Below are 16,757 nucleotides of genomic sequence, written 5' to 3'. Positions count from 1 at the left end.
CTGTTCAGTGTGTTAATGTGTCGGTACTGAAATACTAATTACTGCTGTTAGAACGATCGAAAGTAACCTATTTACATTTCGTGTTCAGCCAGCCATGATCCAGAATAGTTATCACTATCTTTCGAGAAAATGAACGTTTTTATCTGTTTTTGTTATCGAATGAATATTTATCGGTTACCGTTGGGATTCCACAAACTTAGAACGCGAATTCTCTTGTTTTAAGTGCTGTAATTTTGCGAAATTCTTTTCTTCAGGGTTTCTTATGATTGTGCGAAGTTTGTGGTCAATTGGAGTTTGCAAGATGGCGCATATGTAGTCGATAAGTTTATATTCTCAATGAGCTTCCAGTTTTCATTTAACACAATGTTGTTTCATTTAATACAAGTTTCTTTTCCCTTCTGTTAATAAAATTACAATTTTAAGATTGGTATTCGTTTAATGCCCGCTAAAGCACGAAGTGATGCGAAAAGTACACAAGTTTCATAACAACGCGATTGACGTAGCTATCACAAAATACAAACAAAAGATAAACCCGTTGACCCATCGAAGAAAATGCGGAGTTTCACGAAGACAGACCCACATTGATCTCAACCCATAAATCAAGCCCATAAACCCACTTAATTTTTCCCGGGCTTGCGATTAGATTCCGCGGAATGGCGGCGCATTCTTCGCGTACACGTCAACGAAGAAATTTATTCAAAGACGTCGGAGGAAAACGCGAAGGGACATCGACCAAACAAAGAGAGCCAGCGAGAAAGAGAGAAAAACAGCTCGTAGATATTCAGTGGCAGTTGGGAACGCGTAGCCTAGTGCCTGCGAGGAATGCGTAAACGGTAGAACCGTTTTGTACCCGAAGAAAAGAGAAGGAGACATCGAATGCAGACATCGATGACTAACGTTCCACCGGTCAAATGATTTTCACAAAAACTGAATACCTCGCGCCACCTGTGCAATTTTCTCTCCCCCATTTTTTCCCCAATTACTCTTCTTTCGCTTCGTAATTTCGCGCGCTGAGGGGCGTTGCGAACGCTTCCGGATCACGCTGGAGCCTCACGAGTCTGGCGCTGATATTCCGGGCGAGGCTAATGACGTGTCGGAGCGTTGTCCGTGATAACATATCACTTCGCAATGAGACGTTATTGTAACTGGGGACTTTATCTGGATTAGGTCGTGGTCTGGAATTTTGGAACTTAACCCTCTACACTTCTTAATTTCTGTTACCTAACAACTCCTTCATTTAATACATCGAAAAAGGGGTTCTCTGTAAAATGTATTGTAACAGTGGGGAGTATGTGACAAATACATTTTTCATTTATTATAAATAGTAATTAAATGAAAATATACAATTCAACCAATCTGAATCATTCATAAGATCCAAAAGAAATGTTACGTCGAGTGTAGGAGTGCAAAGGGTTAAGAACCTTGGGGATCAGTGTTCAGCAAGAAGACCTATTTCCAAACGTAGCAACTTAGGTATTTAGGAATTAATAAATTTTTAACCCCAAAATTTATGAGCTCCAAATTTGAGAAGGTACTCGTACAAGAACTTCAAAAGCAGAAACTAAGAATTTAAAAATTGAGAAGTCCTTTCAACCGTACAATTGTACACCGTACTCCATACTTGTCTACGAGAAAGACAACATTGCCCCAAGTGTACGTTATCTTCGCAATTCCGATTACTCGACCTCGATAAGTTCGATCACCGAGTAACTCTACTTCGTACACCGGCTTCAGTGGATACATTGTAACAACTCGGCAAGCAGGTTTATACAAAGAAGCAAGTTTCGGATCATCTTTTACAAGGATGTAAAACGAAGTATCCGAGAGCAGACAAAAGTCAATTTATGAGCATATTGTACGAGTGACACGCTGTCTCCGTTTCACAATGTCGCTCGAGCAACGAGTTTTGTCGACGGTGTGAATTGTTCGGAACGTGTCCGCGGAATAATCGACTAACTGTATGCAGACAATGGCTGAGGCCACTCGGTGCGCATCGTTGACTCCAATTATGCAAGGAGTTCTCAACTTGGCGCCGCTGCTACGATTACACGGTCACGTTTCTGCATTATCGAGCCTGAGAACGCGAGATCCCGTCTGTTTCGATACGCGTTAACGATTTCGCTCGTCGTTTCTCTTCTCGTGGAATTAATTCGTCTTTCGAACGAAACGTACCGGTAATGTCTTCGAACGTTCTTTGCTGGATGAAACCTGACGCGACGGCGAAATAAAGGTTTCCATTTCATTATAGCTGCTCCGTACGAGGAAGACACGGTGACTTCGAGCAAACTTTGTTCGTCGTTTTCTGCGACCAATGGCGTAGACATTTTTCAAGGTTGGGGTTTGGGTTAGGAAGCAAATTTGGGATTTGGGGATTTGGAGAGGTTGCAAGTTGGGGATTTGGAGAGGTTGGAAGGTGGGGATTTGGAGTGTTGGAAGTTTAGTGGTTTAGGGATTGGAGGACTTGAGAATGTGGAAATTTGGAGAAGCGGACATTTGAGGGTGTAGGAATTGGGGGATGTAAGAATTTGAAGACGTGAGAATTTGGAGAGGTGGAAATTTGAGGATGTAGAAATTTGAGAAGTGGAAATTTAGGGATGTAGAATTTAGAAATAAAGGAATTTGACTTAGTGGAAATTTGGGGATGTAGGAATTTAAAAATGAAGGAATTTGACTTAGTGAAAATTTGGAGATGAAGGAATTTGGGGAAGTGGAAATTTGAAGATGTAGGAATTTAGAAATAAAGAAATTTGACCTAGTGGAAATTTGGGGAAGTGGAAATTTAGGGATGTAGGAATTTATAAATGAAGGGATTTGACCTCATGGAAATTTGGGGAAGTGGAAATGTAGAATTGTGGAATTTGACTTAGTAGAAATTTGGGGATGAAGGAATTAGGGGAAGTGGAAATTTGAAGATGTAGGAATTTAGAAATAAAGAAATTTGACGTAGTGGAAATTTGAGGAAGTGGAAATTTAGGGATGTAGGAATTTATAAATGAAGGGATTTGACTTATTAGAAATTTGAGGAAGTGGAAATGTAGAATTGTGGAATTTGAAGAAGTGGAAAATAAAAAGTAAATCCGACATCTCCGTCCGATATTTCAAACCTAAATTCCAGCAAGTTACGCCACTGGCAAAGTATCATTCAGCTGACAATCACGGTGAACGCTAATGAGAATATAACAACAGTCATGAAGATTAAAACCGAAATATTAAGGTATGCATAATTGGTGTGTCGTAATGCACCAAAATGGCCACCGAGCACTTACATGGAAATTCGCGTAACATCAATTTCACCGGTTGCACGAGGCAATCATTTTCCCTCGAGCGCACAAAAGGTTACAAGAAAGATTTCGACGTGGAATTCATTTAGAAATTTCTTATGGGTTTCAATGTTTCTATAGGACGTCACGTAGCCGTCGTTTAGTTAGGGTCCTGAAACTACTGTATAGCTTTCTATGTTCACGTTTCTCACGAGCTCGATCATCTTAGACCGTGTGTTCTAAAAAGAGTAAACAAAAATTTCTCGATCCTTCGTTCACACGATAATAATTCTTGGAGGCATAATAAGAGCGGAAATGGACTGATTTTAATTGAGGCAGACGACGAATAATGATCACGTCACGTAAATTGTTCATTATGCGACGTTGACCTTTATATTATACTTCACGATTCTGGAATGAGACGAATATTCGAGAAATTTTCAAATGATCTACCATTTCTCTGACTATTATACGTTCATTAGGGTCTTCTGAACTCACGAGATTGACACCAATCTTTATACTTTTATATTTATGTGTGTATGCATATGGAGAGATATATGTATCTATGTAGGCACACATATGTCAATCATATGGATAGATACATATGGATAGATATACATATGCATCTATGTATACACACATATGTAAATCATATGTGTATACATGCATGTATGGATTTACATATGTGTGTATACATGTGGATAGATATATGTATCTATGTAGGCACACATATGTCAATCATATGGATAGATACATATGGATTACATATGGATAGATATACATATGCATCTATGTATACACACATATGTAAATCATATGTGTATACATGCATGTATGGATTTACATATGTGTGTATACATGTGGATAGATATATGTATCTATGTAGGCACACATATGTCAATCATATGGATAGATACATTTGGATAGATATACATATGCATCTATGTATACACACATATGTAAATCATATGTGTATATGTACATGCATGTATGAATTTACATATGTGTGTATACATGTGGATAGATATATGTATCTATGTATAAACACATATGCAAATCCATACATGCATGTATACACATATGATGATCACTTATGTATGTATATTTGATATAATCACCCCAACGGATCACTACATCCACTCACTATAGTCTCAATATCTCGAAGTTTAAAAATCTCAAAAATTCTCAACTCCAAATTTAAAAACTTGGATTATCCAAATTTTCCAAAATTTCTTAAACTCAAAAAATTTGTAAATCCAAATTTTCTTAGATACAAAGTAAAAATCTTGTAAGTCCAAAATTCCCAAAATTCAAGAATTCTAATATCCGAAAATTGCAATGTGCCAATATAGCAAAGTCCCAAGTCAGCAGGCTAACCCTTTATAGCTCCAAACCTAGAGCTCTAGAATATAGCTCCAGAATCAGGCGATCTCGAGGTCTATCCACTGCATCGTCGATCTCTAACTGGTTAAAGAATGCACAAATTACGTACGGGTGCACGATGCGTGACGCAAATGCCCGCGAATACCCTGTTCCCTGTTTCCGGACGAATTATCGCGGCCTTTGTGTGGCCGTGCTTTCTCGCGGCACCGTTACGATCGCCGCAGTAAAATATCGTTTAAATATTTATGAGCTCTCGTATCGAGAGTGTCGCGCGAAATCAACGAAAAGAAGGAGCAAGAGAAAGAGAGATAGATGGGCGGGACAGGAAAAAGGAAAGGAACAACGAACTGGAAGAGAAGCGTGGCACGATGTATGTTACGTACATGCTGCACGAGCACAATGCTTTTTAAGTGGCCGTACGATCATGACGCGAGCATGTTTGCGCTGGTGTCAACGTTCGCTAACCGAAGAACAGGATCATTCGACAGGAAGTACTATCTTTATACACCGAATTTCAATCAGACGGAACTCGACACGTTCCTCGGACGTTTCCGGTCAACCATCGATTTCGAAAGGTGCTTACTGAATGATCCACTCGGAAAAATAGGTAACGGAACATGGGAGATTTTTGCATTTGGGGATGGAACGGTATTTTGAGAATTTGGGGACCAATGGAGGTTTGATTATTTGGAAATTTGAGGATTTGGGGTTTGAGAGTTCGTGGATCTCTGAAATTTTAGGGACTCAGAAATTTTGAAATTCAGGATTTTCATGGTTATGGAAATTCCCCCTGCAAAGGTAAGAACCTAGAAATGACGTTACCCTTAATCTTGACTTCATCTTTTGTCCCAGAACAATATCCTTCCTTCTCAAAGCACAATTTTCGATCAACCTACCGGACAAAAGCATCATCACCTCAATTTTGGTCCAAATCCGTGGTTAAGCAATTGCCACTTTCCTTTTTGCACACTTGGTATTATTACCAGTGGCGTGACTGAATTCCACGTTTTGCCAAAATTGTTCCGTTGTCCAATTGAGCGAACTGTCACGCGAGACTCTTAGCCCATAGGAATTTTATTACCTTCTCGGAATTTCGATTACGTCTCCGCGGGAATACGCTATAAGTAATAATTTCGGGACTGACGGTCGTTGAGAATTGAATTACCCCATTACCATGGCAATTTGTTAGCCTATGGTGTAATTCGCTGTGTGACATCATTCGGGTTACGCTCCGTCCCCATGCGGGACACGAAGTTCTCCGCTCGAACAAAGAACTCGTTGGTGCTCCTTCAAACGTGGAAATCGATTGATCGTGACACGTGTACGATAGGGGCTCATGAGGGCAGAAATTCAGCTTTGGAATATTGTACGAGATTTCGGTTTGTGTGCCATTAAACCTGATTTATAATCCCATGGAGACCGTTGGGTTAAGTTCAAAGTTACAGTATGGTTTTTAGAAAAAACTGTGGTCGTTCAATATGTATAATACTTGTTCAGTATGTAAATTATTAATTGAGAACAACTTTGAGGTCATCTACCTCGCACGGCTTCAAAGATCAGACATCTTTCAAAAGTAAAGAAAACTATGCTATGTAAATTATAATTGAAGAACGTTGAAAAATATGTAATGACTCTTGCTTCTGAATAACCTGGTTTGCTCCGTAATTTGCATTTAAATGACCGTAAAATCGAACAAGAATTTCCAGTTTATATTCGTTATACAAAATGATAAATTGTGTCGTCCTTGCAAATTAAATGAATTGCTATATTTTATTACGTTATTACGTTTTATTGTTATATTTTATTGCAACCGTTGCGTCACTGTATATGCGTGTTAGAAGTGATTCTCAAAGTTCAAATTAACCTCGCAGCTGGCCCGTTCATCTCGCAATTTGCATTAAATAGTAAGGACCGCAACCCCTTTCTGAGTGAAACCAAAGAAATTACGTAATCCATCGACCACGCGACACCACGATGATTTTTCGCTCCGCGAAAGTATGACGCGATACGCATAGTAGGATAATATTGCTGATAGGCGTTTTTCTACGATAAGGCTTTCCTAACGGAATACGTGATAATCAGGCGCCTGCTGGCGCACATCGACGTTTTCTCCGCTTCTATGTCCAGTGTTGGTTGCCTTACGAGCATTTAATTACCCGAACAATGCACACTTTTTTAGATGCGACCCATTTTCTTGCATGGAAATTCAAGAAAAACTGGAAAGGTAGACTTCACCCTTAGGTGATTTGGATGTGCTATTACTAATACGACTGATGTTTATGTATATTTATGTATACATAAATTATATGTATATTGTATATGTAATTACATATATAAATGACTGAAGTATCATATACATATAGGATGACCTAACTGGTTAGCTGTAATGTACAAATTCTTCAGAAAAATATTATGTACATCCAAGGAAGAAAGTGAGGTTATGTATCTCAAGATCATCTCAGAGTTATATCTTCCGAAAAAAGATATTAACAGCTTCTATTTGATACATTCTATACAAAAACTTATTAAAGTATAATATTAAAAAAGTCAATAATTCTCGAAAGTTTAAGAAACATTCATAAAAATTCTCCGAGAATAAAAAATCGATAAAAACCAAGAATAAAAATCTTGCAATTTTATACGAACGATTGTGTACCAGGTTCAGCTAGATAATAAATGAATTTCAATCAGTCAATTATTATATGAAGTTAACTTCGCTTCGCCATAAGGAGATCGTGTGCAAAACGACTAATCGATTAACTTGACACTATCGGTTACGAGTATAAATAGAGAGTTGGGGTCCTACTATCTCCAGCGGCCGAACAAAAGTCAGCGAATTCTCCGAAATCGATTCACGCAAGATGTTCTCAAGCTTAAACTCGAAACAGATTCGACGGAAACCCGAGTCAACCCCCGAAATTGGAGGGTTGGTCGTGAGAAAATTTCCTGAAAATGGAGGTCTAGCGTGAATTTACGAGCGCTGGTTCGAGTGCTTGTAATTAAGTGCATAACGAGGCTTGTTTACACCGAGCCGAGTCCTCGTAATCTCCAGAGCCGCTTAGTCTGCCGTTTTAATCGGTCTCTTCTCGGAACGGAATTTATGGCACGCCCATGGCGTACAATAGCCCGACGATGCATCGTCGACGAAGCCGACGAAGTCTTTCGATCGATCAGGCTAATTCGAAACTCGTCGAATTATACGGAACGTTTATGCGACTGGTTTCTTTCTTTCTCTTTTTCAATTCACCACGCACAATTAAATTACATCGCATCGAGTAGACCTTTCCTAAGTGGTTAATTTGCGGAGCGGCTTGTGAAGCATTTGACATCATAAGTTCTTGCCGGCGATGCTTTTTTACGGATCGAATTTGACGGAGAATACGCGGAAACCTTGTAGGATAGTGAACGCCAGGGTGAAAATGTCAGACATTTACCACGGATTTCTCTCACCTTTACCAGTCGCGCATGTCTTTCGGCGAACGCTCGCTGTAAATTTCTTCCCGTGACAGGACGATACGGGCAAAAACCTTATCGATTAGTATCGATTGTACCAACGGACGACGGCACCGATGGCTACAGTTTCTTCCTCCTCGTTCCGACTTTATCACCAAAATTTTATCTAGCTAAACTTATGGTATATGTCCAGTATATATTGCCTGTTTGTAAGTTAATATTTCCTTAAATTATTTTTATAGATATTTTGTTGCAAATACCCGAGATTTTACCATAAAACACTATTTATAAAAATATTGATCGAGGATGTTTGTGCTAAATGACTGTGGATGTCATAAATTTATACTTTGCTATAATGTGTATCACAGAGACTCAAACATTCACAGCCCATTTATTATATTACGAATACTGCACGTACTTAAAATGCTGGGTAAATATATTAAAAAATACAGATCCATTTAACTAAAAAATTCGTGCACATTTGAAAGTACGCATTCAAACATCAGACATCCAAAACCGTGCATCCCACCCCATCGTGGTCGTATTTCACCTGCTAAGCGAAAGGCGAGATCCAGAGACGGATGCAATCGTTATCCAAGAAGGAAATCTGTCTCACCTTTGTTGTCGCAAACGTCGCAAAGTACCATCTCCGTAGTGTGCGAGCCGGCGCGTGCATCCGTCCGCGTGATCGCGTCTGCACTGAACAACTGTTGGCACGCCCGGAGGACGCTGGCCGACAAGCAGGCACGACAGAACGGGGACGCTGAAGAACTCCGCGTGAGTATCGACCAAGTTCGATAATGTGTAACCGGGCTGGTTAGAGAATACAGTCGATATCCCGGAGGGATGGAAAACGACGAAGAGGAAAGTTCGGTGGTCGGGAAAACCGCAGAATATCCGAACGAGGAAGAAGAAAGGGCGGACAAAGAGAACAGGGAGGATATCGGCGATCGAGATGATCGGTTCGATCGTGTTGAAAAGTGTTGGCGGTTTGACAGCTAGGTTCGCACTGGAGAGCAGCATCGGCCCAAACGCTGGACTCCACGGGGCAGAATGGGTCTGGAGGGGCAAAGGGAATCGTGCGTTTCATTGTACGCACACCATGGGCCACCATGGAGGGGCAGGAAAGACAGCAGATCAATATTAGGGCGTAGACTCAAGGGCAAGGGCCGTCAGCGTACGCTGACACGTGCGTTCGCCTCGTGCTGCACGGAATTTTCGATATTTCAACACGATGCGTTCATGCACATTCGATCGATCGCGGAATCCTTATCGAGACCGCGGATGTCTATTGTGTTACGATCGCGGCCTTCCGCTCGATTTGTAAGTCTTTGCACGAACGCCGGCGGTCATCATGCTTTTTGCGTTCCATTTGTTTTACGTGGCTTTGCGCTTGTCCATTTTGATTTCCTTAACACTTTCATGCCTGCGGATTTCGTGGAATCTATGATTCTGCGATTATGTACAGACGGGTTAGGTTATTAGCACTTGGCGGTCGTTGAACTATTCACTCGCGGACTTTAGCGAATGGATTAGCATCGTACATTATGCACTGGCAACTTATGCTGTTTACTGGGAGGATGTAGCTTAAATTTTTGATAGACTTAAATTTATTCCAATAGAAGTTTGGAATAACAAATAACATTTAAAATGTAAATTATTTGGTCTTACTTTGGTGTGTCATTACTTTGTCAGTCTTACTTTGGTCAAGTCATGAAGATTGCTCACGAGTCATTTTCATTATCAAACTATTTTCATACGTGATACAATCTTGCACGCATACCTCAGAATAACCATGTCGCAAAAATTGTGTTTTCATAATCAGTACTTCACTTCATTTCTTATGTTATAATCATATTGCAACCTTCCCCGTTAAAAAATCCTAATTAGAAGCACAAATAAGGCAGGGAAAGAAAACTCGCGGGAGTGAAAAAAATATAATCGATTACACGAAGAATCGATGAATGATTCATAAATATTTATCGTTTAACGCGTTCTTCGCGATTATGTCGCAAGACGTAATGTACGCAAGACGAACAATTAACTGAACATTTTGCGTAATCATTTTTCTGAATCTCGCAGAGCGAATAATGCAGGTAAAAGCTGGCATCATCGGTGCGCAACATTTGTCGCGTTTAAAGTTTCTTACAGCGATCGAACTGATCGCGCGTCATTGGACTTTTAATATACTCGCTCGCTGCTTTTGATACGCATGCATACGCGTGTAATCATTGTTTATAAAAGTTTTCTTTCGCGGGAATGCGCATAAGCTGCGATATTCGATCGTAATGCATCAAAATGCTATTCTATTTTACGGGTGTATAAAATTTAAATGCATACCCTATGAAACTCGATTATTACGCAGGATAAACGACTATTTTGTAGTCGAGAAAATTATGGCTCAAAATTGTATCGTGAAAGTTACATTAACGGTTAAACCACCTTATCGGGGCAGTGCAAACATTTTAATGGGTGGTTTGGGGAGTTCGTAGCGAAATTTAATGATACCATCAAGGTAAAATCTTTATGTAATTATTTCGTGATATTTCAGACATTTCTGCGGTTGCATCATATGAGTTTAATAACAACATCGATGAATTTGGTTGATACAATGGACAGTTTTTGTATTCGCTTCTTACGAAACTTTAGGCTTTATACATGTGATAGTCGTCTCTTGTTTAATTTATAAATATCTTATATAATGATACAATGCAACAGAGTCCCACAGTTATATCTCAAAATTTCAAGGTTTCAAGATTCAGAATTTTTTACCTGAGAACTACATAAGACTTTTAAAAGTCTTCATACATTTATTAATCTCCCACACAACAAATGTCAATTTCCTTATGGTATATTCCACTCCCTTTTTGATTTTAAAATTGTCAATGCTTATCACCTATGTACAAACCGCACCACTGCGGGGTTAATCGACCTTTATCACGAATTTTCCAAACAGAATTTATCACGAATTTCGTCTCCCTGTGAAAAGACTAATCTAACCTTCGATTTGTTCGAGTTTCCGAAGGATATCTGAAATTGTAACGATAAGGCATTTTCGAGGTGGGATAGCGAGCAAACGTGCACGTAGCTGATACACGACACACACGTGGGCAAAGATAGAGTAAATCTACATGTATGAAGATAACCGATAGATAAGAATTGCCGTGCATCGAAAGGTAAAAATCGAGCTGCGCTCGTTCGGTTGCCGCCCAGTGAACTTTCATCACGGAATCAAGGTAAATGGTTTGCTCGAAACTATCTTGGAGAGAAATTAGATACGTGGAGATTCATAGCGTGAGAAAATCGAGCGAATCGCTTCTGCGATCGCGGCAACGTGCCAACGACGTTACGACATGTACAGATTCCTTGATGGACGACTTTAAAATATCCTTCTATAGTATTTAACCCATTTTTGCAAGGACAAGCTTCAACAGAGCTGGATGCACATTTCAGCAAATATAATTATATTAATTTGTTGTATAACCTCAAATTCTTCTGTGAAATATCTTGTAAAAGATTGAACTAACTGTTCGTCAATTATGTTCATTTTTTACTCAACATAGAAATTTATGTATCATACAAGCTTTAATTGACTGCGACAAGATTTATTAATAATCCTAAATATTTATCTGAGATATCTTGTAAAAAATGGTTAACCATTATTTGTTCTAATTTTGTTCACACTCAGATTTGCCCAGTGGGAAAATTTTTATATAAAAATAATTCTGGATAAACAAGGATACTTTTGATTATAAAATAAGTCCACATCCTTCTCCACACATCCTGATTATCCTCCCCTAATATTTTAAACGCCGCAGCAATTACATTAACTGAAGTATCGTGTGAAAAGCTCCAAACAGCCGTATATTCGACCCAGCATGAAACAGAATGAAGAGACCAACGTGTGTGCTCCTCCTAGCTAAATCCATATGTTGGGACATATGTTAGGGACACGCTACCCTGACCTGCGCTAGTAAACGCGGACAAGGGAGCCTCTGAAAGTCTAAAAATAGGGGTGCCTCGGGCTAAGGGATTAATGGCCAGCGTCAGTTGTATAATTTTAAACACCTCGGCAAACGTTGCTAATCCAATCTGACCGCTCATGGAACACACCCTTTAAGCGTCACAGGGATCTACGGCCATTGGGGGTTACCGAAATGCCAGCCAGAAATTTCAATAAATCTTACTTATCGTTGATAACGTACGAACGCGTTACACGCGAACGAGCTTTGGGGGACAATGGCAGGGAACAATTGGAACTGATTGGCGAATAAATGTGGTGTAAAGGATTTGGTAGAGTTACGACGTTTCGTGATTAACCCACGAAACGCGAATCAAAATTAAATACCGAGGTTTTAGAAACTTGGAAATTTGGGGGTTTGAGAATTCGGCAGATTAAAAATTTAGGGATTGAGAAGCTGAAAATTTTGGAATAGGGATTTGGAAATTTGGGGGTTTGAGAATTCGGTGATTTAGAAATTTAGGGATTGAGGAACTCAAAATTTTGGGATAGGAACTTGGAAATTTGGGGGTTTGAGAATTCCACAATTTAAAAATTTAGGGATTTAGAGATCTGAAAATTTTAGAATAGGGATTTGGAAATTTGGGGGTTTGAGAATTTGGTGATTTAGAAATTTAGGGATTGAGGAACTGAAAATTTTGGAATAGAGATTTGGAAGTTTAGGGGTTTGAGAATTCCACAATTTAAAAATTTAGGGATTTAGAGATCTGAAAATTTTAGAATAGGGATTTGGAAATTTGGGGGTTGGAGAATTCCACAATTTAAAAATTTAGGGTTTTAGAGATCTGAAAATTTTAGAATAGGAATTTGGAAATTTAGGAGCTTGAGAATTCCACAATTTAAGAATTTAACGACTGAGGACCCTTCAAGTTTTAGAATTTGGTAATTTTGGAATTGAAGGTGCAGGAATTTGGAAATGTCTAAATTTAATAATTATGGAACCTAGCTATGTGAGAACTGGAATTTGGAGAATTAGGTCTTAATAAATTCAGAACCTATGGAATTTGATTTATGAGTCCCCCTGTCCCTAGAGTTCCACATTTCATCCAAATCCCTCCCACACTTCAACATTCCTACCGTCATAAATCACCAAAATTCCAAAAATCTCTTACCTTTCTTCTGATCCTCGCTGTCCGAATGAAGTTCAACATCATGCAGCCTCATGGACTGAACAAATCCTCTCCAATGGCTCCTCGATCTTCCCCTCTCGTTCAAATCAGACTTCAGATCCGCCAACTGTTGATCGGACTCCTTCAAAAGTCCATCCAAAATGTCTGGCCTATCCAACTCCTTGGTCCTCATCTTCAACTCCTTGCTACCAGAATCGTTGCCACTAGACAATGATTCGCTGCTCTTTTCAACTATCCTCGAGTCTCTAACGCGCTCCTCCTTTTCAGAGTCACTGAGAACAGCGTCACTGTTCTTCCTGTTCTTCGACTCCTTCCGCTTCCGCGCAGGAGGTTGCGGATGTTCCTCCATAACAGCGAGATTCTTCGCTTTCTCGGGTTTCGAGTCGACGCTGTTCTTCCTCGAGGATGTTTTACTGGACACCCTGCTGTTCGCGTCCTTGGAAGCTTGTTTGTTCGAGGGGATGTTTCTCGGGTTGTTATAGCGATCCTTGAGGGACTCCCGGTCTCTCCGGGACGCCTCCAGCAGCTTCTGGGCTAGTAATCTCGTTTTGTTCATATCCGTTCCCTTTTTCTCGGGCTCGGTTTTCTTCTCGAGCTTCCTCTCGTTAGGTCGCCGTGCCGTGGTTTTAGGAGAGCTGTCCGGTGTTTGAAACATCTGTTGGATCTTCATGATGTCCGAGCGAATCTTCGCCGAGTTGGACAGCTCCGTCTTCTTGTTAGACGTTGAAGACCTAGCCTCAACCTTAGTTGCGGTCCTAGGACACCTCTGAGCGGGTGGAGTGTTTCTGAGCCTCTCCAGGTCCTTCAAATCCGCCAACATGGAGCTGGGTGTCCTAGCTGGTCTACTGGAACTGTCCACAGCGATGGTTCTGGGTCGACCTTTCTCCACACGACCGATCTTCTCCATCGGTATCAGAGCGGGGTCCACAAACACCGTGTCTCGGATCTGACTGATGTTCCGCAACTTCGGTGCACCGACCTTCAGGCCGGTCGTTCTCATGATCACCTTCTCCATCGACTCAATGTCCCTCTCGCGAGCTAAACGTCTTTCGTTGATCAATTTCGCTCGATGGACGTCGATCGCTGGCACGAACGGGCCGTGGTACACCGGGCTGTTGATGGACGACGCTCCTCGCGAACTGGGCATTGGATGGTTCGGTCTGCTGCTTCTCAGCGGCGATATCCTCACCAGCTTCGGTGCATCCCTGGGATCGTCCGTCTGCAAACTGCCTCTGTACACCATCTTTGCGGTTATTATTCTACCACCGGCTAGGATGATTCACTTTTTATGGGTGGTGGGAAAGCGTCGCCGCGTATGGCTCCATCCTGAAAAACAGAAAGGGCTTGTTAGTTTGAAAGGTTGAAGTGTGGGAACACAATATGTCAGGGGCTGATTTTGGTTTAGATACACTGAGTTAGTTATTTTGGGAGAGTTTGCGAATATTGCATTTTTAAGATTGGTTATTTTGAAACTTTAAGGATCGGAGTCTTTGGAATTTCAAAATCGTAGGACTTTGAAACTTTGCAACTTTAGGATGACTCTAGAATTAATACTTTCAGTACTTTGGTGCTGTGGTTAGGTTAAGTTAGGTGGTTCTGTAACTAAAGACGTTGAGACCTTCACTTTGAAAAATATCAGATCCCATAATCCCAAGACAATAATCGTGATTCAAACAGTTTTCAAATACCATTGTTCACTTCCCATAACGAATACCAAAAATGAGTCGATTCGACTACCGATTGAATTCGCATGAATGATCACGCTCGTCAGCGAGCAACAAGCATAACCGGCTGTTGCGTTACACTATCGTCCAGAAATTCCGCAACTTCCTCGAACGCGGTAAGTCTCCATTAAATTGCTCGACTAATTCAAATGGAAATCAATATCCAGATATTATCCCCGTCAGCGTGGGACCTGTTCCTCGAACCGGGTTTCCTCTGTTAAAAGCTCCGGCAACCGTTAATCGGCGTAAATTATAATCGAGAGAGAGAGATATGTAGTGGTTATTCGCGGCGAAGGCTGCGTCCCAGGAGTCGGTGGGTGTCACTATGTAGGCAGTGACCCGGCCATCTTGCGACACGCACAGCATCGACATGTAGGTGTCACGCGCCAATACGACACTCCGTTACGCTCGTGTTTCCAACTCGTATCTAACCGATATATATTTTAATCGTTCTCAACTCGTGCATTCTAATTACACGAGATGGGATGTCGGGGGTGACAGTTGACGTTCCCTGCCGCCGTAAATGGACGTCGAGATCAATCGTACGGAACGGTTCTTACGTTCGATTAGGATTGATCGAGCTGCTTTGTGCCGTGTATGTACGTCGATCGAGTCGCAATTGTTATGCTGTATATATCTTCGTTCGCTTGCTTCGTGATCTGTTATGTAACATTCGCTGTTTTGTCTTTGTCTTCGAGACAGTGGCGTAGCTTGGTGAGGTCCCTTTGGGACATATTTGAGGATATGTCACATAGGTGGGGACGGAACTCGACATAGGTTGGCGACAGAACTCGTGATGAGTATAATGAGAATACAAGTGGAGAGCACAATTCGTGTTGAATTCAATGACGAATACGATAAGTGAGAAAGCCGGTACCAAATTCAAAGCGTGAATACAATTCGAGACAAATTCAGTGCGTAGAGAATACAACTGGCGTCAAATACACGTGCCGAATCTAACGCGTGTAGAATACCACTCGTGCCGAATTCCACGTGTGGAGAATACAATCGTACCAAATTCGCGTGCCGAGTCGAAGCATAGAATACCACTTGTACCGAATTCAACTCCTGAACAACACTGAATTCAACCCTGCGAGAATTCAACGTATGGAAAATATCACTACTGAATTTAACGCACAACCTACGCCAAATTTAACGTGGCGAGAACACATGGTACGTGTGCAGAATGCAACTTACGTCAAATTGAACGCTTGCAGAATACAACCGGTCGAATACAACAGAAGTGCGTTCGATGATTTAGCGCGACTGTAATGTGGAAGTAAAACCTCTTTAAAAATCCTACTTACGCCAATGACGACGACCGTTTCACATATCGACGAGGCAATCAACATTAAAAACGACTCTCCGTAACTACGATACGTTCTTGCGGTGATCGGAGAAGCTATCCTCTTCAAGTTGCTCGATTGCAAACGATATCATTTTCCTGTGCGCGTACACGACGTAACACGCGTTGCCGCGTTCACTTTTCTGCGGTCGCCTATCGGACGGAGATGCTGCGAATAACTCGGAGTTAAATAACGAGCCGCGTACACGGCGTTGCTCATCGATTCCTGCGGTTACCAGCAAAGAAGTCGTCATTTCTCGCCTCCAAGCTTCGTTTAGAAGGCAAAAATCTCGCCGCGATACGCGTCACGCAACAACAACATCGACGACCTCCTCTTCCTTCGATTCGTGTTCGAACCGCGCCACTTGTTGAATCTGCAATTCCGTACACGCCAACTTGGCTGCGATCGTTTTTGCGCGGCTATTCATCAATTAGTCACGG

At 41.1% G+C, this 16,757-nt stretch overlaps 1 protein-coding gene across 2 annotated transcripts in view; it reads right to left on the bottom strand.

Moving 5' to 3' along the window:
* Positions 1-16,757, bottom strand: part of LOC100878180 (uncharacterized) — a 30,352-nt gene that overhangs the window by 10,692 nt on the left and 2,903 nt on the right. Inside the window, exons 1-2 of one of the 2 annotated variants that reach the window (XM_076538308.1) lie at positions 16,279-16,564; positions 13,230-14,573 (exon numbers count right to left, since the gene is read on the bottom strand). In XM_076538308.1, the coding sequence (XP_076394423.1) occupies positions 13,230-14,490 (1,261 nt within the window). In that variant the 5' untranslated portion in view covers positions 14,491-14,573; positions 16,279-16,564. Of the gene's footprint in view, positions 1-13,229; positions 14,574-16,278; positions 16,565-16,757 lie in introns of those variants that run through there. The other variant, XM_003702295.3, reaches the window with a different exon arrangement.

Source organism: Megachile rotundata, chromosome 12, assembly GCF_050947335.1.
Source record: "Megachile rotundata isolate GNS110a chromosome 12, iyMegRotu1, whole genome shotgun sequence".
Classification (NCBI taxonomy): Eukaryota; Metazoa; Arthropoda; class Insecta; order Hymenoptera; family Megachilidae; genus Megachile; species Megachile rotundata.
Note: the sequence above shows the minus strand (reverse complement) of the source record. Positions and strands in the feature narration are given on the sequence as shown.